At 39.4% G+C, this 24,555-nt stretch overlaps 1 protein-coding gene across 1 annotated transcript in view; it reads right to left on the bottom strand.

The window, feature by feature from the left end:
- ADGRV1 (adhesion G protein-coupled receptor V1) overlaps positions 1-24,555 on the bottom strand; it is a 542,844-nt gene that overhangs the window by 272,347 nt on the left and 245,942 nt on the right. Inside the window, exon 83 of the mRNA XM_018050044.1 lies at positions 19,316-19,416. Coding sequence (XP_017905533.1) covers positions 19,316-19,416 — 101 coding nt within the window. The remainder of the gene's footprint in view (positions 1-19,315; positions 19,417-24,555) is intronic.

Raw genomic sequence — 24,555 nt, forward strand, 5'->3', positions numbered from 1 at the left:
GCACATGTGGTGTGTTTACTTGTAGGCATAAGACTCATCTTTCCTGTAGCTCTCGCAATGACTTCTGGAGAGAGAGTAGGGGTGGACAATCTTAGGTTTCACTCCTGAGTCACGTGTGAACCCTGCAAGTGACTGTGTAGTCTTTACTCTGCTTTTCCTGCTGGGTGCTCCCTTGCCTTCCGCCTGCTTGCAGACGGGGTGAACAGAGGCAAAAGCCTCCTTTCAAACTTGTCTGGGTCTGTGACCTTGTTTCAACACCTTCCCCAAGCCATCCTCCCCTGGAAAGCTGAGGTAGGCTTATTCCAGGGAAAGAATTACTCACATGCAGCTGGTCAGTGGTTTCTTTTCCCATTTGTTCCAGTCTTTCCGCAGAAAGAGATGCAAACAAACAAAAGCGGTTTGAGTCCTCCCCATCAAGAAAATTATCATGTGTAAGCAGGGAAAAGTGTAAAGAATGTGTGAGAGCCATACACCACATGTAGCTGATTTCAGGCTCTCCTTACTTTTTCTGGTTCCATATCTGTACAAACGGCCCCAGCATTCCTTAGATTATAACCTTCTTGAGGACACGATTGTGACTACTTGGGGTTTGTTAGCCGGTCTGATTATCTGCTTAATTTCATGCAGAATTTATAATCACTGTAAAGATTAGAGCTATTTATGAAAAGTTATGTCTCTGACTTTTATAATTATCCCCCAATGAAATGGTAAAAAGGTACTCTGAAGAGTGAGATCTCAGGGACTTCCCTGGTGGTCCAGTGATTAAGACTTCACCTTCCAATGCAAGGGGTATGGGTTCGATCCCTGGTCAGGGAGCTAAACATTCCCACATGCCTGGTGGCCAAAAAGCCGTAATATAAAACAGAAGCAGAACTGTAATGAATTCAATATCGACTTTAAAAATGTGAAAGGGTGCAAGTCGCTCAGTCGTGTCCTACTCTTTGCAACCCCATGGACTCTACAGTCATGGAATTCTCCAGGCCAGAATACTGGAGTGGGTAGTCATTCCCTTCTCCAGGGGATCGTCCCAACCCAGAGATCGAACCCAAGTCTTCCATATTGCAGGTGGATTCTTTACCAGCTGAGCCACAATGGAAGCCAGAGTTTAAAAATGGTCCACATTGAAAAATCCTTAAAAAAAAAAAAAAGAATGAGATTCTAATTAACATTTAGGACTAGATACTAGAGTCTGAGCGAACTCCGGGAGTTGGTGATGGACAGGGAGGCCTGGAGTGCTGCGATTCATGGGGTCGCAAAGAGTTGGACACGACTGAGCGACTGAACTGAACTGAACTGAACTAAGTAGATATTTTAAATTTATACAAAACAGTATTCCAGGGTGTCTTAAACCACTCACTTTAATCTTCTAATTTCATGTCAAACCCAGGCGGTAAACAATCTCTTCCCCAAGTTGTTTCCTCTCTCATGACCACCGCTGACGCAGACATCAACTGGAAGAGAGGCCTCCGAGGATTAGTCAGTGTGCGTTATACGTAACTTGGCAGCTACTTGTAAACTCCAAAGAGAGTAAATCAAATATCAGGGACCGATTGCAAAGCTGAATTGCTTCCTCTTTTCCAGTTTCTCACAAAACTGTTTGAATTCAGCTTCCCCTCTCCCTAGCAGCGGCCACTTCTGACGGAAGTCTATTCTCTCAGACTAGCTTCTATTTAGGAAAAATGGCTTATATTGTTGTTCCCAAGCCTATTAATAACTTAGAAAAAAGTTACACACACTGAATTTTAAGCGACAGCACTAATCCTTTCCTGGGATATTTTTGCTGCCTTTCTCTATGCTCTGAATTCTATCTTTACCTCAAGAATATGAATTCAATAGTAAATTCACAAAGAGTAGTATCATGGGAAAAACACACAGGATATATTTCCTATCATTATACAGTTAAAGTTATCATAATTTCTCTGGAGTTTTTTTTTGGGGGGGGGTGAAATTCTGTCCTTAGGACTCATTTAAAGGGCAAATGGAATTAGTGCTGTGTTGAAATGTTTGCGTATGTGAGTGCTAAATCAATTCAGTCGTGTCTGACTCTTGGCAACCCCACAGACTGTAGCCCACCAAGCTCCTCTGTCTGAGGGATTCTCCAGGCAAGAATACTGGTGTGAGTTGCTATGCCCTCCTCCAGGGAATCTTCCCGACCCAGGGATCAAATCAGTATCTCTTAAGTCTCTTGCACTGGCAGGTGGGTTCTTTACCACTAACTCCACCTGGAAAGCCTGTATAGATATGTTTAAATATCTATACAGTTTAAATATTGTGATATATATATATATATATATATATATATATATATATATATATATACTTATGCCTTTATGGGTCTTTAATATACGATTGTAGACTATACATGAAATTACACTGAAAACTACTTTATACCTGATCAGCTTTTTCCTATTTTTTAACTACAACTAACAACAAAGAGTTCATCAGGGTTGTTTCGAGGAATTAGTCTTTAAAATATAAAGTAGCTTAATAAAAGACCAAAAAAAAAGTATCTGAACTTTTATTGACACTTTATAGAGTAGAGACTTTTGATTTTTTTTTTTTTAATGAGCAGTGGTATAGAATTGGATATGTTAGCCTTTCTCTGGTTAGACTAGTCAACATATTTCTAAGAAAAACTCTCATGAGACAGAAACATGTATCTTTGGCATACAAATTGTTTCCTAGAAAAACCTGTATAAAATTCTTGTTTCCTGCTCCTTCCCCAAGGATCAGTTCTGCTCAGCTCTGGAGACTATTCTCTATGTCTTCCAGGTCTGCAGCAGAAGTCATTGTTCTCTTTCCACCATCAACCCTTAACTAGATGATCCACCCCTAAAGCCTTGCAAAATCAACAGCATAGCATGCAATGCAGAGCAGTCCTTTCTGCAATCCTGCCAGACACAGCCCATTCCTCTGCCTTTACTAATGTCTGTATTTTAATTATATGTAGATTCCACCTGGTAAAGACTTCTATCTTTCCAAACAGCTTTAGTAGTCTCATCTTATAAAGTTCTCCTGACCCCACCCCTCACCCTGGGAAGATTTAATAACTCCCCTTTTTTGGTTTCCCACTGTATGCTGCACAGACTACAATCATATACCTACCACACTCTACTGCATTCGTTTATTTACATGTTTATTCCCCACTGTAGAAGGCTATAAATGCTCCAGTGTCTAAAGCACATCCCATTTATGTCTGCCTTTCCTAGCAAAGAGCTGAATGTTACATATGACATTAAAAGCTTGCAAAATGTGAACGCTGAAAGATGGTTTATATATACACAAGGAGATAAAATCTAAATTGGGTTTCCACAAAAACTTTAGGAAAGGCCCTTTTCTTTTGGCTACCTAGCGAGTAAATATATTTTTTCTGCTGCTCTTAGACTCAAACAAGAGGCAGTAGACAGACCCACCTGCCCTCATTTGACTCCTCTACATTCACACAAGAGCCTTCAATAATTAACCCTGACAAACATTTTCAAAGAGCAATTTCTAATCCTAAGAGTTGAAAGTTGCTCAAGTATGGACTGTTTGTACAATATAAGACCAGGTTTATGGAGCCCCACAAGTGCCCAGGGAGTTCACAGCAGCCCTGACCGTGACCTGAGCTAACAGTGGCACTCTTGCTGCTGTTTCCCTGGGGTTAATCTCTTAAACACCTCTGGCCTTTGTACCGCTGTGGAATAAAGAAACTGTGTAAGCAATACCTACACGCCTCTATTTATATAATTTAACATGCTTATATTGCCCTGGTAAAACAAATATTTATTGAACACTTCTCTAGGCAGATTCAAAGAGGCAAAGGAACTTAACCAATACTTTAACATTTTTATCTAAAGATGTCCGAGGTACAAAACCATACTCTGTAAAGGCAAAGGCTCTAATTTTTAAAAAAATTTTTGGAGGGATAGAATGGGGTTTCGTGATTGCTATATCAAATTAACCCACTTGTAATACCAGGCATGGAAATGAATGCTTTCCATTATGTATAGATTCAAAGGCTTTAGGGATGTGGTATCACGTATGTGCAATAAGCTCGGAAACTAACAATGGTTTCATAATGATTAAAAACATGACCTAAACAAGGTAGGATTGTTCGTTATATCTAGACATATCACAGTGTGTTGGGGTATTTAATCAAAGCCCTAATTTCAACACACTATCCAATATGATAACCTTGATACTTACATCCTTATTTTTAATGGCCCATTTTAATTACTTTGGCACTTACAGACACTTATTAGTGAACTATTTATTAGAAGCAGCTATTATAATTGGTTACTATCTCTCCTGAGTGTCTACACTCAACCTTAACACAAAATGTTATTCCTATGTGATACAGCAATTTTATTACAGAGTACAGAAAAACTTATTCTGTGTATTCCAGTGGTGTTTCTCTCATCTCTAAACTTCCTTCTCAATAAGAAGTTAATAAAGCTACTCTGCTTTATGAACCAAATCTCTATCTTAACACGATGTCCACAAGTTCTAGAAAACCTTCAGATTTGCTATCCAACTCATGTGCAAAAGCGTTTATCCAAATTCAGGAAGCAGGGTTCAAGAAATCTGCCTCTCCCCTGGAGCTCCTCTCCCCCTGAGCTCCTCTCTCTTCTCCCTACCCCATTCTGAACCCTCAGGTCAGCTTCTATGGACTTAAAAAATTATTTTTATTTATTTGGCTGCGCTGCATCTTATTTACAGCACACAGGATCTTTGCTCTTCATTATTGATATGGGATCCAGTTCCCCAATCAGGAATAAAACCCGGACTCTCTGCATTGGGAGCACAGAGTCTTAGCCACCGGACCGCCAGGGAAGCTCCTCTATGGACTTCTGAAGGACGGCAAACAGAGGCTGTGGAAGCAGCAAGGATTTTCTTGAAGTTCCCAGACAGAAATCAGAATGTGTTTATACACGAAGAAAAGTTACTTTTAGAATCCATAATAGTCAGATGAAGAGTTAAAGAGTTTCAGTAGCTGGTTTGAGATCTTAATGTCTCATTATAACTACTTTTGTGGAAAAACTAATCTTGAACTGAACATACTGAAATTATAAACCAAGACTTAAAATGTAATTTTTTTCTAAGTTGTAGCTCACTAGAACATTACAGTTCTTCAAGAACATGAATAACCTATGTTTTTTTAATTCTGGTTTTTCTTTAAGGGATTGAGAATATGGGAAGTTCATTTTCATGAGAAAATGGCAGTGGGTTACTTTAAAGTTGAAGATGTTTACTAGGAGCAAGACTACAATTTCCTTTCATCTCATTGCTTACCACATTAACTAATTTTCGTTAGAAGTCTAATATGATCCCCAAAGTTTTTTTTATGGCTGCTAGAAGCACAGCAACGGGCAACACAGAGAGTCCTGGTCTAACAGAGCTTACATTCTAGGAGGTAGGAAGCAGGGAGTGAGGAGAGGGATGAATACAATAAATGAACAAGAGAATTCAGATGCCGATATACGGCAGGAAGTGTACAGAATAAAGGTGTGATATTGTGGGGTGGGAGGGCTAGTCAGGGAGGCTGTTCTGAAGTGACAATGCGTGGGCAGATAATATGTGAATGAAGGATGGATGAATAAATGTATGAATGAGCAAAGCACTAGTGCAGAACTTTTCAGGCTTAGAGATCAACTGGAACCCAGGACCCAGGATAAGAAGGAAGCGGCGCATTTAATGACTTGAAGAGTCCACTGTCACTGGTGCTGGGTGAAAGGGTGGAGATGGGAGGAGGTGAGGGCAACGTAGGCAGCGATGATCCTCGCGGTCTGTTGGATGCAGATCGGAAGTTTCTTATTTACAGTAGGAAGTCACTGGAGGATTTTAGGTGGGAGAGGACTTGAGCTGATTTAGTCTTTAACAGCACTATTCTGGCTGCTGAGAAAAAATAGATTATAAAGAAAGGGGCCAGAGTAAAATCGTGGGTAATAAACTTTTCATCATGAAAAAAATGTGAACAAACTTTTTGGTCAACCCAATAACTTGGATGTTACTATAAAAAAAGAGATGAGCATGAAAAAGGTAAAGATTGACAGAAGAGGATACAACTGAGATATCTTCTGGAAGCAGAGAGATACAATGCATTTAAATCTGCAAATATGGTTAATACTATACATGTTTTTGAAGGGGAATATTCATACCAATAGAGCTTTAAAAAATGCAAAAATTGAGAATATCATTTCAGAAGTTGACTTTCACTCAGCTTTGATTTCTGTATTCCAGAAGGAGTGAGGGCATAATCTGGGATGAGGTGGGGCTGAGAGGGGAGCTCTGGGATGGCAGTAGAATTTCTCTGTTTCCAGGCCAAACCCCATGAAAGCACTTGCACATGCTATCTTCTGAAATGCACTTGGTTGTTGATACGAGACATGTAAATGTTTCTTGGTTGTTGATACGTGACATGTAAATGTTTCTGTTTGGCAGTAACGTTCACCCTTAGAACTAACATTCACCTTGACAACTAAAGCATAGTGCCTGAAACCAAATTCCTCTTCATTCCTGGCAGAACACAGAGCCCATGTTCTTGGAAGATGCTCCCAAACGGGACTCTGTCAGAAGGATGGTTCCAGACTCACACAACTCACAACCCGAAAGAAAGGCTACTTTACTTGGATAACTGTTGGCCCTCTTATATACCTTTTGGCAATAGTATATGATGTTAAAAAAAGAATAATCTCTTTGCTCAGAAACTTAAAGCTCAGTTAGGCAGATAGACAATTACATATAAGACACTGCTAGCAGAGCAAGCAGCTGAAACTCAGGTACAACTTCCTGGGACTTACAGATGTGTATGGAAATGCAGAAACCAATTTTGTGAGGTCCACTCATTGAAAAGGTCCACTCATTGAAAAGCCCCACAAAGGGAAGCAAGATGTCGAGAAGCTATAAAGATTAAAGAGACACCTATGAACATGATCAGTACAGGAGCAAATGTTAACTATACCTCAATAAAAACTGCAAAAATAAAACCGTGGAAGCGGGTGCACAATTCTGTGAATATACTGAAAGCCACTGAATTATACACTTTCAATGGGTGAAATGTATGGCATGTGAATTCTATTTCAACAAGGCTATTCTCTTTTTTTTTTTTTTTTTCATGTCTGCAGGGGAACACACTATGTGCCATGAAAGAGGAGGGAAAAGCACCGTTGATGGGTCCTGAGGCATCCTTTGCAGATAGAGATGGGGCCACGGAGCTAGGACAAGTATTGTGACTGTTTGGGGTCTCAGATTTCTCACGTGCAATGCGGAGGCAATCATAATAATACTGCTGGTTCCACAGAGTGTTTCAAGGACTGCATGGAGCCACGTAGATCAAGTGCTTATGATAGTCCTTAGCAGTACTATTTCATTAAACAGTGTTTCTGTGTTTAAGAAAATATGCCTATCCCCAATAGAAATAAGCAAAATGAGCAAAATAAGAAATAACAAAAATAAGCAAATGGGAACTGATCAAACTTACAAGCTTCAGTAGAGCAAAGGAAACCATAAAAGTAAAAAAAAAACCTATAGACATGAAAATATGTGCAAATGATGTAACTAAGAAGGGCTTAATTTCCAAAATATACAAACAGATTACACAATTCAATATAAAAAAAAATAATAATAACCCAACTGAAAAATGGGCAGAAGATCTGAAGACATTTCTCCAAAGAAGACGTACAGATGGTGAGAGGTACAGGAAAAGATGCTCATCATTGTTAACCACTAGAAAACACAAATCAAAACTACAAATAGTGCCACCTCACACCAGTCAAGAGGGCCATCATTTGAAAGTCTACAAATAAGATATCTTGGAGAAGGTGTGAAGAAAAGGGAATCCTCTTTAACTGTTGATGGGAATGTAAACTGGTATCGCCATTATACAGTACAGAGGTTCCACAAAAGCCTAAAACTAAAAAATAGAGTTGCCATATCACCAAGCAATCTTATTGCTGGATATACCCAGATAAAACTTCAACTGGAAAAGATACATGCACCCTATGGTCCTTGACTGAGAGATGAATGGGTAAAGAAATTATGGTGTATATGTATAACACGATGGAATATTACTCAGCCATAAAAAAGAATGAAATAATGACATTTGCAGATTTGCAGCATCATGGATGGATCTAGAGACTATCATACTAAGCAAAGTAAGTCAAAAAGAGAAGGACAAATACCATGTGATATCACTTACATGCAGAATCTACAACACAAGTGAACATAGTTATGATACAGAAACAGCCTCAGAGACACAGAACAGACGTGTTGTTGCCAAGCGGAAGTGGGGCTGGGGGAGGGAAGGATTAGGTGTTTGTGATTAGCAGATGCAAATTAGTATATACAGGAAGAATAAATAACAAGGTCCTACTGTATAGCACAACAAACGATAGTCCACATCCTGTGATAAACCATAAGGGAAAAGAATATGAAAAAGAATATATATGTATAACCAAGCTATTATGCTGTATAGCAGAAACTGCAAATCAACTATACTTCAGGAAAATTTTTTATAAATCCTTATTCCAAATTTCAAATGCACATCCACAAGGTCAAACCATAAATACAGATACACAGTTTTTTTTTTCCTCAAATAGGTATCTATCCATTCATCTATCCATCCATCCGTCCATCTGTCTCTCTACAGTTCCTAAGGTTCTAACAATTCAATACAAGCAATAAAGACACAAGCACCTAGAAAATACTTAAGATTAGGAGACAAAAAAATCACATTGGAAAAATAAAACAAAACACAATTAATACAGTGTCTAGAGATAGTGCACACTAGCATAAAAGCCTTTTTGGGATAATACCGTGAGAGGTGTGGTAACAGGCATGATAGAGCTGATTACATAAAAAGGGTGGGGCTGAAAAAACGGTCCCTGCCCCTGCTATTGATTTAAGAAAACCTCCAGCAGAGAAAAGCAGGCTCAGTTCTCCTATGGGCATTAGGAAGCACTGGACTCAGAGAAGAACCCAGTGGGACTCTGTAGTGTGTGGCAGCAGGAACTACCTTACGCTCAGACTTTGCCCCTTGCTTGTCCCCCAGGCCTGTGCTTCAGGTGTTTTGAACGTGATCGATTATCTTCTTAACAACTCTGGAAGGCATATATTCTTATTATTTTTCCAAACATTTTTCAATTGCAGCACTGGGATATTACCCCATTTGTCCCTTCAATTCCAAAAATGGGACTCTTCCTTCTACACTCCATTTTTGTTAAAGTTCTTTAGAGCTATCATTAAACATTCATAAAAACATTTGATCAGACTCTGATTTTTCCCTACTTTGGGAAATCAAATGAAGTCTTGTAAAAGTCAAGGATAGTTTATGTTTTTGAGGCTGTAATATAAGATTCCAAACCAGTATTTTCTGGTAAAGTCTGGATTTACTTCACAATTTTTCCTAGTAACAGAAGCCATGTTGCAAACATGATAATGTCACTGTAGCCTCATTCAGAATATTACTCACTCTTTCTGCAGCTTTGCAGCTTCAGCACTTGGGAAAGTTTGAATTTCCCAGTAGTGTGACCAGAATACTATTTTTGTATCTTTAGCGTCCACTTATTTTCAATTGAGTGAGTCTACAATTGAGCTGAATTTTGAAGGCTTGCTAAAAAAAGGGAGCTAGATTTTATTATTAAAAGATTTTTAAGAAAAAAAATTTGATATATAAGGAAAATGTGTTCTTAGAAAGCAAACAAAAACTATACTATTTCTTCTGCAATTCAATACTTTGATCAATATTCAAGTTTTCTTCCATTTTAAATACTGGTATCAACTTAATCCCTCAAAGCACATACCTGTGAAAAGCATAATATTAATATTTTCATTTGTATTGATAGACGGGATTATCAAATTATTTGATAATCACTAGTTACGAATTTTCTTCATGATGGATTACAAGTTCACACAAAATTCAATAATAATAATGCTAAAAATATAAGGTCATCAAAAAAATTTGGATTCAAGAAATGGGGGCGGGGAGCTCAAACTAGACTTTCATTTTCTCCTAGATATAATGTGATTAGGGGGTTAGGCAGGAGAGGAGGGAGTCAACTTGCCTTAGGAATAAAAAATTTCAAAGTAATCAAAAAGCATAAATAAAAACATGGACGAGAGAGAAATTTACTAATTCCTATCACCATTCCATCAAATTGCTATAGAAAGTTCTATCTCATGAAAAGAAATATACCAATGGGCCCCGTGGCGGTCAGATGGGAGAGAAGGAAACCCTCCCCTTAAAAAGCTGCAAGCTTTTTATATCAGAGGGAACAGAGTTCACTTTCTTTGCCCCAACAGCCCCCTTCTTTCATGGCCACACTTCCCTCAGGGGTCCCTGAAACAGCACTTCTATTTCCTTCCATCCTACTGAACTCCCCAGCCTTGTATGTCTTATTATTCATCATCTCTCACCAAGGTTTCCAGTGATCCCGCTGTTGCCAAACTGGAGGACTAATCTCCCACCGATCCTAAATCCTCCCATTTGAAACCTTTTTTCTTCTCTGGCCTCAGAAATTTTAACTGTGCTCTTAGTTAGCTGCTTCTGATGACCCTTCTCATTCCACAGGGCACAAGGTCTTAAACACAGATGTTTTGGCGGCAGACGGACTTGAGTTTGAACTGTTCCAGCTGCCACGTTCTAGCTCTGAAGGTTGCGACAGGTGACTGATTTTCTCTTAGGCCCATTCTTTCCATTTGTAAAATAGTGATGATCAAAGTGCCCACCTCATCTGGCTGTTACAAGGAATGAATAAAGCAAAACACGTAAATCTCTTTTTGCACAGTTCAGTGCCTTAAAGGCAAGTCCCTGGGACATCAGTTATGTGTATTCTGGAATCAGGTTCTCTCTTCAACCTGTACCAAAGAACTACTTTATAGTTTTAACATTTGTCTACAGAGCTAACATTTAAGTCACTAGCCTAAATGTGCTACAGGAACGCCAAACTCCTAATGTCCCAAACTACCTGTATCCCTCTCCATCTATTAAAACTTTCAGTCTTTTCTAGTTAAGTCAAATGACTTAATAGAAAAGGCTCTCTACCTTTTTGATGATACAGTTCAGTTCACTTCAGTTCAGTCGCTTGGTCGTGTCCGAGTCTTTGCGACCCCATGAACCGCAGCACGCCAGGCCTCCCTGTCCATCACCAACTCTCAGAGTTCATTCAAACTCACGTCCATCGAGTCCGTGATGCCATCCAGCCATCTCATCCTCTGTCATCCCCTTCTCCTCCTGCTCCCAATCCCTCCCAGCATCAGAGTCTTTTCCAATGAGTCAGCTCTTCGCATGAGGTGGCCAAAGTACTGGAGTTTCAGCTTTAGCATCATTCCTTCCAAAGAACATCCAGGACTGATCTCCTTTAGAATGGACTGGTTGGATCTCCTTGCAGCCCAAGGGACTCTCAAGAGTCTTCTCCAACACCACAGTTCAAAACCATCAATTCTTCAGCGCTCAGCTTTCTTCACAGTCCAACTCTCACATCCATACATGACCACTGGAAACCATAGCCTTGACTAGACAGACCTTTGTTGCCAAAGTCATGTCTCTGCTTTTGAATATGCTGTCTAGGTTGGTCATAACTTTTCTTCCAAGGAGTAAGCGTCTTTTAATTTCATGGCTGGAATCACCATCTGCAGTGAATCCCATTAATTCATGACTTATGAGGCAGTGTACATAACGGTTAAAGGCCACATTCCTGCTGTCTTGTCCAACTCTTTGCGATCCCATGGACTATAGCCCATCAGGCTCCTCTGTCCATGGAAGTTTCCAGGCAAGAATACTGGAGTGGGTAGCCGGTTCCTTCTCCGGAGATCTTTCTGACCCAGGGATGGAACCCACATCTCTTGCGTCTCCTGCATTGCCAGGTGAATTATTTTACCACTGAGCCACTTGGGAAGCCCAGGATTAAAGGCTGCTTGCGTTCCATTTCCAGTTCTTTCACGTATCACTACAAGACCTAGAACAAGTAACTTAAAATACTTCGTGCCTCAGTTTCCTCAGTTGTAAAATAGGAAGAGTACTAGTATCAACCTCATTTAATGCTCAGTAGGTGCTATAGAATCTTTATTGATACATTAAATAAGATAAAATGTACAATGTGACTTTTGTACTGATTTAAATACAAAACTGAAACAGTAACACTTTCATAGAGCAAACAAGTTTTTCTCAGTGCTTTTTGGGGGTTGTTCTGCCAGCAACAGCAGCATAGAGAATCTTAGTTCCCTGACCAGGAATCAAACTCACGCCCTCCGCTTTGGGAGTGCTGAGTCTTAACCCCTGGACCGCCAGAGAAGTCCAAAACAGAGTGTGTGTGCGTTCAGTTCTTTCCTTTGAGTTTTCATTGCCATTGCCACTGTCCAACCTCATGACGCATGATAACCAGATGATGGCAAAACTGCCCAGCCTGCCTCTCAACACTGATCTCCTGAATTATATTTTCTCCTGCCTTAATCCATTTTCAAGCTAATCTCTAATTGCCAGATTAATCTTTTAATGTTGTGCCCTTTTGGACTACTCCATCGGTGTCTCCCATTAGTTCTTAAATAATACACAACCACCTTACCTGTTGCTGGCCTTTCTAGCAGGCCTTTCTTAATGGGACTCCCGGGGTCGCTATAGCCTTTGGGTCTTTATTCCTGGTCTTTCCCTGCCTAGAGTGTGCCACATCTTATTTCTTCAAATCTCATCCATCTTTTAAACAACTGAGTCTGATTCTACTCGCTCCATGGAGACTTTTCAAGCTAAGGCCCCCACCCACAGCTAACATACAGCTTGGTTCTTACCATAAGGTTCACTTTCAGACTGTTATTTACACGCTTCATGTGTATATATCTCGCCTGGTATTTCCCGCTGCACAATTTCAACACTGTCATAGGGTAGATGAGGTGGAAGCAGGTGAGTTCACAGATGATTGATGATTCTGATGGGGGATGTTCCAATTTTTGTTTTAATTTCACCACTGGATGGCTGAATGGGTATTCATAATCATGAATGTGGTGATATTTTGGCCACATTAATGAGCATACCTAAACTAGAAGTGAATAGTTCAGTAAGTTGAACTCAAATGTATATTCATGGCTGTGTGTAGAATGCTCTTTATTCATGTTCACCAAGTCAATGTCTACATAAAGGAAAGATACAGTTAAATCCCTGAAAATTTTCTGTACAAAAATAAAAGCCCTACATACTCAATACTATTGAAGTAGGGGTGCTTACAAGCTCTACAGAGGAAAGAAATGGGGGATGGGGCTGGTTATACTTTCCTTCTGGCGGTTTATGTCCAAAAACAACCCTGAGAAGTTCTGGAAATGTGAAATGCTATGAGAAAGACCAAAATAAAAGTCTGGTCTACACTCTCAGGCCTACATGAGTTCTTTTGTCTGAGGATCTTAGTAACCTTCCAGGGGATCTTCCCAACCCAGAGATGGAACCCAGGTCTCCCACATTGCAGGCGGATTCTTTACCAGCTGAACCACAAGGGAAGCCCAAGAAATACTGGAGGGGGTAGCCTATCCTTTATCCAGTGGATCTTCCCGACCCAGGAATAGAACTGGGGTCTCCTGCACTGCAGGCAGCTTCTTTACCAACTGAGCTACCAGGGAATCCCTTTAGTAACCCAGGGGGGAAGAAAAGAAAACCAGAAGGAAACAGAAGCGGAAGTTTCTTCCTCAGGGAGGAAACATTAATATTTGTAAATGTTTTCAAGGCAATGACACTTTAAATGGTAGTAAACATTTAATTAGTGGAATTTCTTCAACAAATAATTTTATAGTAAATAAAACAGGTTAATACTACAGGTTAAGTAATAATAATAACAATAACAGCAATACAGCAGTAGCAGCAGCAACAACCGGAAATGAAATAATGAAAGTGTTAGTCGGACACACTAAGTCACACTCGACTCTTTCCAACCCTATGGACTGTAGCCCGCCAGGCTCCTCTGTCCCTGCAACTCTCCAGGGAAGAATACTGGAGTGTGGGTTGCCACTCCTTTCTCCAGGGGGTCTTCCTGACTCAGGGATATAACCTGGGTCTCCAGCATTGCAGGCAGATTCTTCACTGATAGAGCTAGCCTAATCCCTCAATAAACAGAAATCAGAAACCTACTCACACTCAATGATTTAGTATTTGAATTTTAACAAGATGCCTACATCAAACTTCAGGAAACACTTACCTAATCCATTTATATCTGCACTAATATAAGATCATAAATGTTATACTGAATAGTAACATTTGTGCTTTTCAAGTTCCCAGACTCAAAGCAAGGTTCAATTTTGATTCTTGTACTTAAACTTTTAAATTTCTTTTTCTTAAATAACAAAAGCAAAAATAACAAAGGATACTCTGCTTAACAAGCTATTGACCAAAACTTCCAACTAATGAAAAATCTGTTCTTAGTAATGAACATTTTACAACTGCCATCTGACCCTGCTTCAATCCACAAAAACATGCCTATCAGATACATGTTTCCAGATCCTACACTCACAATGACCTTCTTGAGCTGACAGTCTCAACACAGCAATGCAAGCTGCCAGGAGAGAAACCAGACCCTGGAGTAGCCACAAGGAACCAGAACTGAAGAGGTCACAGAGGGCTTCTGGCTTCTGTCACGTACAGCCAATGATCCTGAGACTCAAAGATGCAGATACTCACAGCTAAAATAAAATAAACTGCAGTTTAAAGCAGAATTTACTGGCAGGAAGATCTGAGCACAATCCCACCCAGGAAACAAAATGACATGGCAACATGACCTCTCAGAACATTCAGAAGGAATGAGAAAACTGTACACATCGCTTTTGCTAAATTCCAGAGGACAGTCCTCCGAATTTTAAGGTGATTTCCTAGTCCCTTCTTAAGGAGAAGGCCTATGCAAGCTAAAACGCCTAGACATCAAGCGGCTACCAATAATTCAGATCAAATTCTCAGATATTTGGCATCATCTGAATTCAGAGAGTATTTTTATACACATTTGTTTCTAGACTAATTTGCTTTGCAGCTTCAGAAAAATGTGCTTAAGCCGTGTGTGTGTGTGTGTGTGTGTGTGTGTGTGTGCATGCACGCGCACACGTGCATGCTCAGTCGTGTCCGATTCTTTGCGACTCTCTGGACTGTAGCCTGACAGGTTCCTCTGTCCATGGAATTTTCCAGGCAAGAATATTGAACTGGGTTGCCATTTCCTACTCCAGAGGATCTTCCTGATCCAGGGATCGAATCCACGTCCCATGCATTGGCAGGCGGATTCTTTACCACCACGCCACTTGGGAAAACCCCCTGCTTAGGCCATGCAAGCAAACAAAAACGAAAAATTGGGGGAAAAAAAAAAAAGCTCAAACATTTTGCCCTAGTTAAGTTTATTAATCACAGCAAATGCAGTTCTATCTTATCGTCATGTTTTCTATGAGGAAACTTCTGTTCTTTTTTTAGATTTGGAGAATTGCTTTTCCTGACAGAACCCCCAGAACTGAGAACCCTGAACTGCAAACTTGTCCTTTGTCCTAGCTGTTTACCAGCCTTATCAGGGCACACATGGGTTGGCAATGTGATTCTAAGATAAAAATTTCAAAGATATAATTAGATGTTTTTCCGAGAAATAGCACCCAATGCCATGAAAATGTGTTTGCTATCTTCTCCTTCAAGCTTGAAGATAACGGTCTCACAATTTCTTGTCATTCTTTCAGATGAACGAGAAATATTAACTTGGCATGGAAGGAAAAACACATCCTTTAAAAGTAAACAATAATGAAAACACAGATTGGATCTCAAAACTTCCGTGACACTTCAATAAACAGTTTTTTCTGTAACAACACACTTCCTAAAGCTTATAACAACATAAATATAATGAAAATAATGTTATGCCCTTGAATGATATATACTTTCTATAAATGATAAGTGATAGAAAGATATAGTCCAAGCTGAAAAGAAAGTAAAGAAGAAAGTACTGGTTGCTCAGTCGTGTCTGACTCTTTGTGACCCCATGGACTGTAGCCTGTCAGGCTCCTCTGTCCATGGGATTCTCCAGGCAAGGATACTGGAGTGGCTTGCCAAGACCTTCTCCAGGGGATCCTCCTGACCCAGGGATCGAACCTGAGTCTCCTGCACTGCAGGCAGATTCTTTACTGTCTGAGCCACCAGGGAAGCCCAAGTTAGTAATGCATAAGCTTTCTCACAGTACCTTTCAGACTCATTAGTTAGTTCAATTCTAAACAAAGGAGATAAAAGAGGAGAGGTAGAAAATCACAAATGCCTACTTTCTAAGCTGCAGTAGAATACTCTTTAGCCCAGTGAAAGAAGTGCTGAGAAAAAAAATCTCAAGTTTTCTACTGAACTTCGTCTTTCAGTTCAGTTAGGTAGCTCGGTCACGTCCGACTCCTTGTGACCCCACGGACTGTAGGTAACCCACCAGGCTCCTCTGTTCATGGAATTTTCTAGTCAAGAATACGGGACTGGATTGCCATTTCCTACTCCAAGGAGATCTTCCAGACCCAGGGATCAAACCCACATCTCCTGAATCTCCTACGCTGGCAGGCAGATTCAAACTCCATCTTTGCTAGAGACCAAACACCAGTTTTTTGGGGAAAAGAAAAATCGTCTACTGCCACCTGCTGGTAGTTTATAGTCAGTGGTTCTCAAAGATGCTTGAATGGCATAAATTCCAGATTAAAGCAGAATCTTTTGCCTTGTAAAGTAAGAATATTAGATATAATATATATTTCTAGAACCAGAGACAGACTACCACATTCTCCTCCTGCTGACTGCCTCCCTCACTGACACACGGTCCTAAGAGGAAGTCAGAGGCCATTACATTTCCATTCTGCCCTTTCCCACAAAGTCATTCAACTTAGGCCAGAAATAAAGACTTTAAAACCAAACGGTCTTGGCAGACCTGCCTGCAAAAGATTCACAACTCAAACTCTTGAGGTCATCTAGAGAAATTTTATTCTTTTAGCTAAAGAACCACAGGTCAAACTGTATTTTTTTTAAGACTTCTCTACAAGAATATGAACCTTGAGTTGATAGAAGATTCAAAAGAGAGACCTAAGAAAGACCTGGACCCCCCCAGCCCCCTCCCACAACTGGCAAGATTCTGTAACTACAGATATAAACACGATTTTAAAATCCACAAAAGAAAAGGCAGGCCCAAGTTCCTACAGTCAGTTTCATTTCTATTTTTGGAGACTCTAAGAAATTTTCAAAGGCTTAGCTAAAAGGTTTTAAGGGAGAAAATTATTCTCTTTATTTTAGAGAGTGTATTTAAAAATCAAAGTAGATGGGTAAAACATTTTGAGGAAAGAGAACTTTCTATCAAAAACCTATCAACAATCCTCCTGCCAGAAATAAACTACGGACATTATTTTTTAGTTATTCCATGTCACAAGTCAAACAGTGCAGGGTGTTCATGCCACACTGTTTTATTTCTTCTAAAAATATGGTGAAAAACAGGGATTTGACTAACCACTTTCTCCAAAATTAATGTTAAGTGCAATGTGAATCAGAAGGCAACATCCCAAGATATAAATCCTGAGTCTTCTTTTTCACATCCCTAGACATGAGCAATTTGTCTGCTAGGACACTGAAGAGTTGTCTGTAATTCTATGGTTCTATAATTAAGACTTGTACAAACTTTGCTGCCAAAAAATCACCAGAGTGGGTGGTGAATACAGCCAAGTAAACGCTAATTATGGAAGGCGGGTTTTCTAAGATCTTAAATACAAGAAGCAAAGGCAAGATCAGACAGCTAAGATAGTTACCAAGGCAATATAAATAGCCTTGTCAAACTCAATGTAAGCCCCTCATTGGTAACAGCTGTTACCTTTCATAGTTCATAGGTACTTTAAAAGCACGATCTGGGATCTTCTACTTAGAATTCAGCAGTTAATTGTCCCCTAAAAAAGAGAGTTATGAAATTTACTCATGTCATTTTCACTCCTGGGAGCAAAATAGGCAAGAGAAGGCCAGTGTTCCAAATAATTTTCCATTTTATGTTTCAGCCCCTCCTCTAATAATATTTTCAAAAGTTCTGCCTGGAATTCAATAGAATGCCATTAGCATCTTAAAATGTATGCAAAATGTAAGCATACAGCACAATAAATTTACATCAATCAAATCATGCATACACCAGCAAAGAATCAGGAAACAGCATTTTCTGCACTCTAGAAGTGCACCCACCATCCAAAAAAGAGGAAATTTTATAAAATAGTATTACCAAGTTCTCTCAATAATAACACTATATAGTGTATCCTTACAATCTAGAACTGTAATTACAGCCTTCAAGTAGAAGTGATCATGCTTTTTCCTGTTTACTTATACTTACGTCTATGCCCATCTCACTGCTAATCAAGAAGCTGCGGGAACTTTTCATTTGAGCTCAGCCCAAATATCACCTCCTCTAGGAAGACTTTCTTAACATTCACAGAAAAATTAAGTCCTCACGTATCTTCACACACAGTCTGTGTTCACACTTACCACACTGCATCAGAGTTATCTGTACACACATCTACTGTTTTAGACTGTGAGTACCTTATGGACAGAAAAGGCATTTAATTTCATCTCGATCTGCCTTCTGGGCTTTAAAAACTATACGGTTTAAAATGCATGCTAATGAATGACTCAGTGTTTTCCATGTTATTTCTTCTGCCATAGACAGCTTTTCAAAAAAGAAAGTTCTACCAAATTGTATTCTATAACACTAAATGAAGCAAAATATATTATCCAGATGTCTTAAAATGTGTATCATTTTAATGCCCTCCATATAAAGGATCTGTAACACAGCATATTTTATTCAGATTAAACTAAAATGTGCTGCTGCTGCTGCTAAGTCGCTTCAGTTGTGTCCGACTCTGTGCGACCCCATAGACAGTAACCCACCAGGCTCCCCAGTCCCTGGGATTCTCCAGGCAAGAACACTGGAGTGGGTTGCCATTTCCTTCTCCAATGCATGAAAGTGAAAAGTGAAAGTGAAGTCGCTCAGTAGTGTCCAACCCTCAGCGACCCCATGGACTAATTTTAATATAAACATTATATATACATTTACAATATATTTACATGTATAAATTGTCAACATGATGCTTCTTAATAAGCAGTAGCTATTTTCTTTGTGAGTGGTGATATTAAGGCAATTATCTATAGAAGGGATAAAGGAGCTCAAAAACGTTACACTGCTTAGACCTGATACTCTCATTTGCTCTTACGGTCTCCTTTCTCATCCTTCTCCACTACAAAACTAAGCAAGCTTATTTCAACTAGGGTGAGATTAAATTTTACTTATACACTCAGCTCAAGGATCACAGAAGAAGAAACGAACATTGCATGAAAGTGGGAAATCCCACGCTCTCCTACCTGTGTACCTAAGCTGGCTGCCAGCATGTGAGTCAGAAGTTTAGCCGCAAACATGGAATACCTGGCACAGAAGATATGGGAAAGAACAGCCAGGCAGAGACCTGCAGGAACAAAAGAGCCCGTGTGTGGTTTTACAATCCATGAACAAACAGGAGCATGGTTAAATCTTCAGAGGGTAAGCACAATATTTTTGTGCTTACAGTACAAAGTCGCGTAGCACAATATTTCTGGGGACGTTCATGTTTCAATTTCAACCCACTCCACTTGACCAAACATATAAAATCCTCACACTTCTCAATTAAGCCCAAAGGGGAACTTTACATTTCAAATATCTACTTGTTTACTTCCCTACTAAAAAGAAAGCACAAATTAAGCTGATTAATAATTTCATAAAACTTCTGGTAATACATCAGGCAAGTATTACTGCTTAAGCAAAGAATTAAATTCCAATCTAAATTTTCTAAGAATGGGTGTCTTGGCTAAATAGATGTGTTTGTGGAGGTGAATAGGTGAATTTTTCAGGCATAAAATTGGGATTGATGCTACCAAAACTCAGGTTTGGTAATTACCCCTTTTATCTACTAAGAATAGTTAGGCAATTACAAAAGTGGTGATTATGAATTTTAAAAGCAACCTTACACTCCTGGGTGCCAAAACCAGGAACAAAATGTGTTCTTTCCCACCAAGATGGTTTTTAACCTAAATATCTACGTTTCTAAGTGGTGTTGAAAACATTATTATTTTCTTTGAATCTATTTGAACTCAGCTACCTACACGACTTCAAGGGAATGATCAGAATCTCAGGACTAACCCATAATTTTTTTATCTTGGAATTTGTATAAGTTTATTTTAATATTAGTTTAAGATTTTGTATGCGGACCATTTTTAAAGTCTTTATTGAATTTGTTACAATATTGCTTATGTTTTGGGTTTTTGGCCATGGATACAGGATCTTAGTTCCCCAACTAGGGACTGAACCAACACCCCCCGACATTGGAAGGAGAAGTCTATACCACTGGACTGCCAGGGAAGTCCCTAGTATTAGGTTTTAAATGCAGAATGTATATATAATTTAAAAGATTTCCTGACTTTTAAAAATTTAAATGTGCTGCATAAAGCAATGCATTTGCTTTATCACTTAGGCCTTTTATTCCACTCTCACCCTCTGCAGGGTTATTTTGTCTAGAAGTATTGACACATAACAACCAGCTTGTGTATGTTGCTTTGCCCTGTGTTTTGCACGCATTATCTCATTCATCAACGCCCCCCTGGCAAACAGGAGAAGCTGCATGTATTTTGTTTCCTCATTATCTTTTCTGAAGCGATGGAACATACCCACATGTTGGTATAAGCTGACTGGGCAGCTGCAAAATGCCCACGTGGGGTCTGTGACTACTCGTCAGCACAGAAATGCCTCTCAAAAGTCCTTTCGGGAAAAGCTCTCAGTATGTTTAGGTTCGCAAAAGGTAGACGAAGTTTCACACAGGAAGTGAGGCTCTGCATTAGTCAAGGCTTTCGGCCTAGAAATCTGGCCAAGAGATCCGCAGTAATCCATTTTTTTGGAAGGCTGCCATGAGGCATTCTGGGACAGGTGTGCAGGTCCTGAGGGTGCCTCCCAAATCCACCCACAGAGGTATACAGTATACCCAGAAACTGCATCTTTGCTTAGGCAGCTTATAAACTATTGAAGCTGTTGTTCCAAACTCACCAATGTACACTTTGCATTTCTATGATGATCAGAGCCACCTTAAACTCAAAGTTCAAGTTGAGTGTGAGAGAGAGAGAGACTGAGTGTGTGTGTATGTCTCTGTGTGTAATACACTGACTAAAAAGCAGGGCCTTGCAAGTCTCATTTCATTGTAGGCCACATGATGACAAATATGTGCTTTTCTGTGAGCTTACCATGGTGGATGGTAACAATATGAGGCAAGGGGATTTGTGTTGGGCAAAGGAAAAATACTCCTGAATCAACTGCTTTTTCTAGATCCCCAAAAGAGCTTATGCACAGCCTTTCCCCCTAAGTTGGTAATTCTCCATTATACTCCCATTTCGTGATATAAATTTAGCACACTTGAACTTGACCAGATCAAGAATATTTAATTAAGTCTACGAAGCTGTAATTAAAAATGCTAGCATGATGCCTGGTGGCAGTCCAGGACTCAAAGCCAGGGGCAGGAAAATGGGCTGGACTCTGATAGCTTGTAACTATGATGTATGATGTTATTTAAGTGCTTATTTTATTTAGGAAAAAAGGACGCAGCGAAAAAAGCCTCAGGCAGCCTGGCCTCAGCTGACCTTGGAAGAGTTACTGAATACCTTAGATGTAAAGAAATAAATACTTTGGTTACCGAGTTCCTAAAGACTAAGTATTTATCTTTTATTTTCTCATCTGATATTGAAGAACTATATTTAGCATACAAAATTTAAATTTACAAGCCACACTTTTTTAAACTAACGATTATTTTTTTGGTTTAAATTTCCTTAATATATAAATCACATAGTACAAAAGTTATAATTCTAAAAAGTAAAGCAGAACAATTCCAGGTATTATCTCAAGGTAACCTCTAAATAGTTTCTTAGAGATTGATTCCATGGCAACTAGGCAGAAAAACAAACATGTAACTAACTGAATAATCTTCCTTTACTTTTTTTCCCTAGCACTATGTAGGTTACAGACTTCATTGGAAAAAAAATTTATCAGTTTACTAACACAAATGACTTTTCTATATGATTAGACAGTAAGAGGGAAGATAAATTACCCTTAACAAAATAATAACATTGATAATCTTTGATTTAGATAAGAAAAACTCTAAAGAACAGCTAGATTCTTTTGTTAGTACCAAAGACGACCAAAGAGCTTGTTATCTACCTATACAATATTTGAATGTCTGTACATGCATAAACGTGTAATGCTTATGTATGACCATTCATATCTAGCAAACAACTCTTGTTTGGTATCCCTTAAAAATGAGATATACTTTCAAAATAACTAGTTTATCCTCCAGAAGTCAAATATTACATTTTTCCCGTGAAAATTCCTTTAAAATATTTATAAATTTTATATTGTTTTATTATGTATCTCTGTCTCCTCTATGCGTAGGTGCTCAATCACTTCAGTTGTGTCTGATTCTTTGTGACCCTATAGACTGTAGCGCGCCAGGCTCCTCTGTCCAGGGGATTCTCCAGGCAAGAATGCCAGCGTGGGCTGCCATGCCCGCCTCCAGGGCATCTTTCTGACTCAGAGATCAAACCCATGTCTCCTACACTGGCAAGCAGGTTCTTTATCACTAACGCCACCTCTATAGATAAACAAGAAAACCCAAATGACTGCTAGATTATTAAATCAGATACTCACCCGTTACCTTAGGTTTTTTCCATTCCTCCACCGAATGCTAGCTGTAACTATCACCTTTTTAACATTTCTGTTGCTCATCTCTACTAATTCCCAAATTCCTTCAACCCTCCCTTCCACACAATGCCCCTGGATTACAACTACTAATAAGCTAAGGACAGGAAAACAAAACTGTCCGTCCGGAAAAGTCTACTAGGTTGAACAAAAGTCCATAGGCAACATTTGACATTACACAAGTTCTGTGTATTAGAAGGAAGAATTTACTCCAGAGGGAGGAGGTTACCAGGAGACCAGCCTTCGGGTAACGTGTGAAGTTCAGTACAATAGCCTCACAGGGCCACGTAGATTTTAATTAATTAGAATTAAATAGAATGAAACATTCAGGTCCCAACTGTTGTAGCCACATTTCAAGGGCTCGATAACCAGATGTGGTCAGTAGCCACCACCCTCAAGAGGGCACAATGCTTCCATCATCAAAGAAACACTGACCAGAGACGGTGTGTCAGACTGTAAAGGGACTGTTTGGAAAAGGCCACACAACACAGTTCTGGTCAGAGACGTGAGGGAAAACACTCTGGGTGGTTTTCAGCACAGTTTTCATGGCTCTTAAAACAGGATCCAAATAAGCGCTTTTCTCTTGGCAAGCCCAGACATAGCTGTGGGAAGTTCAGAGCCGCCGCAGCCCGCTCAAGACCACGGAGAGGCAAGGTGGAGAAAGCAAAAGAAAAACCTTTGAGGAGCGCAAGACAGGAACATGAGAAGAGCCTGGGCCCCTGATGATGCCACTGAGGTGCTGAACTCATCAATCCTGGAACTAAATCTGCTTATTTAGGATGTTTGACTTGTCTTCCGTTACGTGCAGCCAGGGCAATGCTAAACAACACAGCTACGCGTACCTAGCAAGATACATTCTACATTTTCATGCCATGTCAGAGTTAGACGAAGCTCTCTGCCTTCTCTATCACCTGAAGTTACCCTTTCAAACTACTTATATATATTTTTAAAACTCTTACACATCTTTCTCTATTCTTCTTGTGAATAACTCCCTATTTGATAGAATGAAACTTTTTATATACTCTCCCCATAATGATAATGGCTAACTTAGGACAATGATTACTGTGAATATGAACTTATTATTTTGGGGCAAATGTAACACAGAAGTTTAGAAAATATCTCATCTTCAAAAATAATTGGAAAAGAATGGGTGGCATCTAATAAAGTTTTTTTTTTTCTAGAAAAGCTATCAAAATATCAGCTTCTAAAATATAAAAGGCACAACTAGAATATTCTCACAGTTTAATGAAAGTGTTAGTAGCTCAGCTGTGCCTGACTCTTTACAATCCCATGGACTGTAGCCTGCCTGGCTCCTCTGTCCATGGGATTCTACAGGCAAGAATACTGGAGTGGGTTGCCAGTCCTTTCTCCAGGGCATCTTCCCCACCTGGGGTCAAACCCAGTTCTCCCACATTGTAGGCAGATACTTTACTGTCTGAGCCACCTAGGAAGCCCTTACAGTTTAATAAACCTGAACAAAAGAATAAGCATGCTTCAAAGAACTCTGGATTGTGCTGATTTACTTATCCTCTAAACCTAAGTATTTAGCGATTTACAGACAGTTATTTCCTGTTACCTACTTTAAACAATGACAATGTGTTGGCATTTATATACTTAGTAATCTGTAGAGTAAACAAAACTATTAGTTATTTAAAAGGGATAGCTTTAGTTTGACTAATGTTTTAAAGGATTTCTCCACCACAGAGAACAAAAAGATTTAAAAAAATGAAACAAATGTGAGATCTGCTGTCTAACCTCAGTTTAAAAGCACTTCAAAACAGGAGACTCTCCTACAAGTACATCAAACATGGATAAGTTCACATACTGATGTTAA

Source organism: Capra hircus, chromosome 7 (genome assembly GCF_001704415.2).
Source record: "Capra hircus breed San Clemente chromosome 7, ASM170441v1, whole genome shotgun sequence".
NCBI classification, from domain to species: Eukaryota; Metazoa; Chordata; class Mammalia; order Artiodactyla; family Bovidae; genus Capra; species Capra hircus.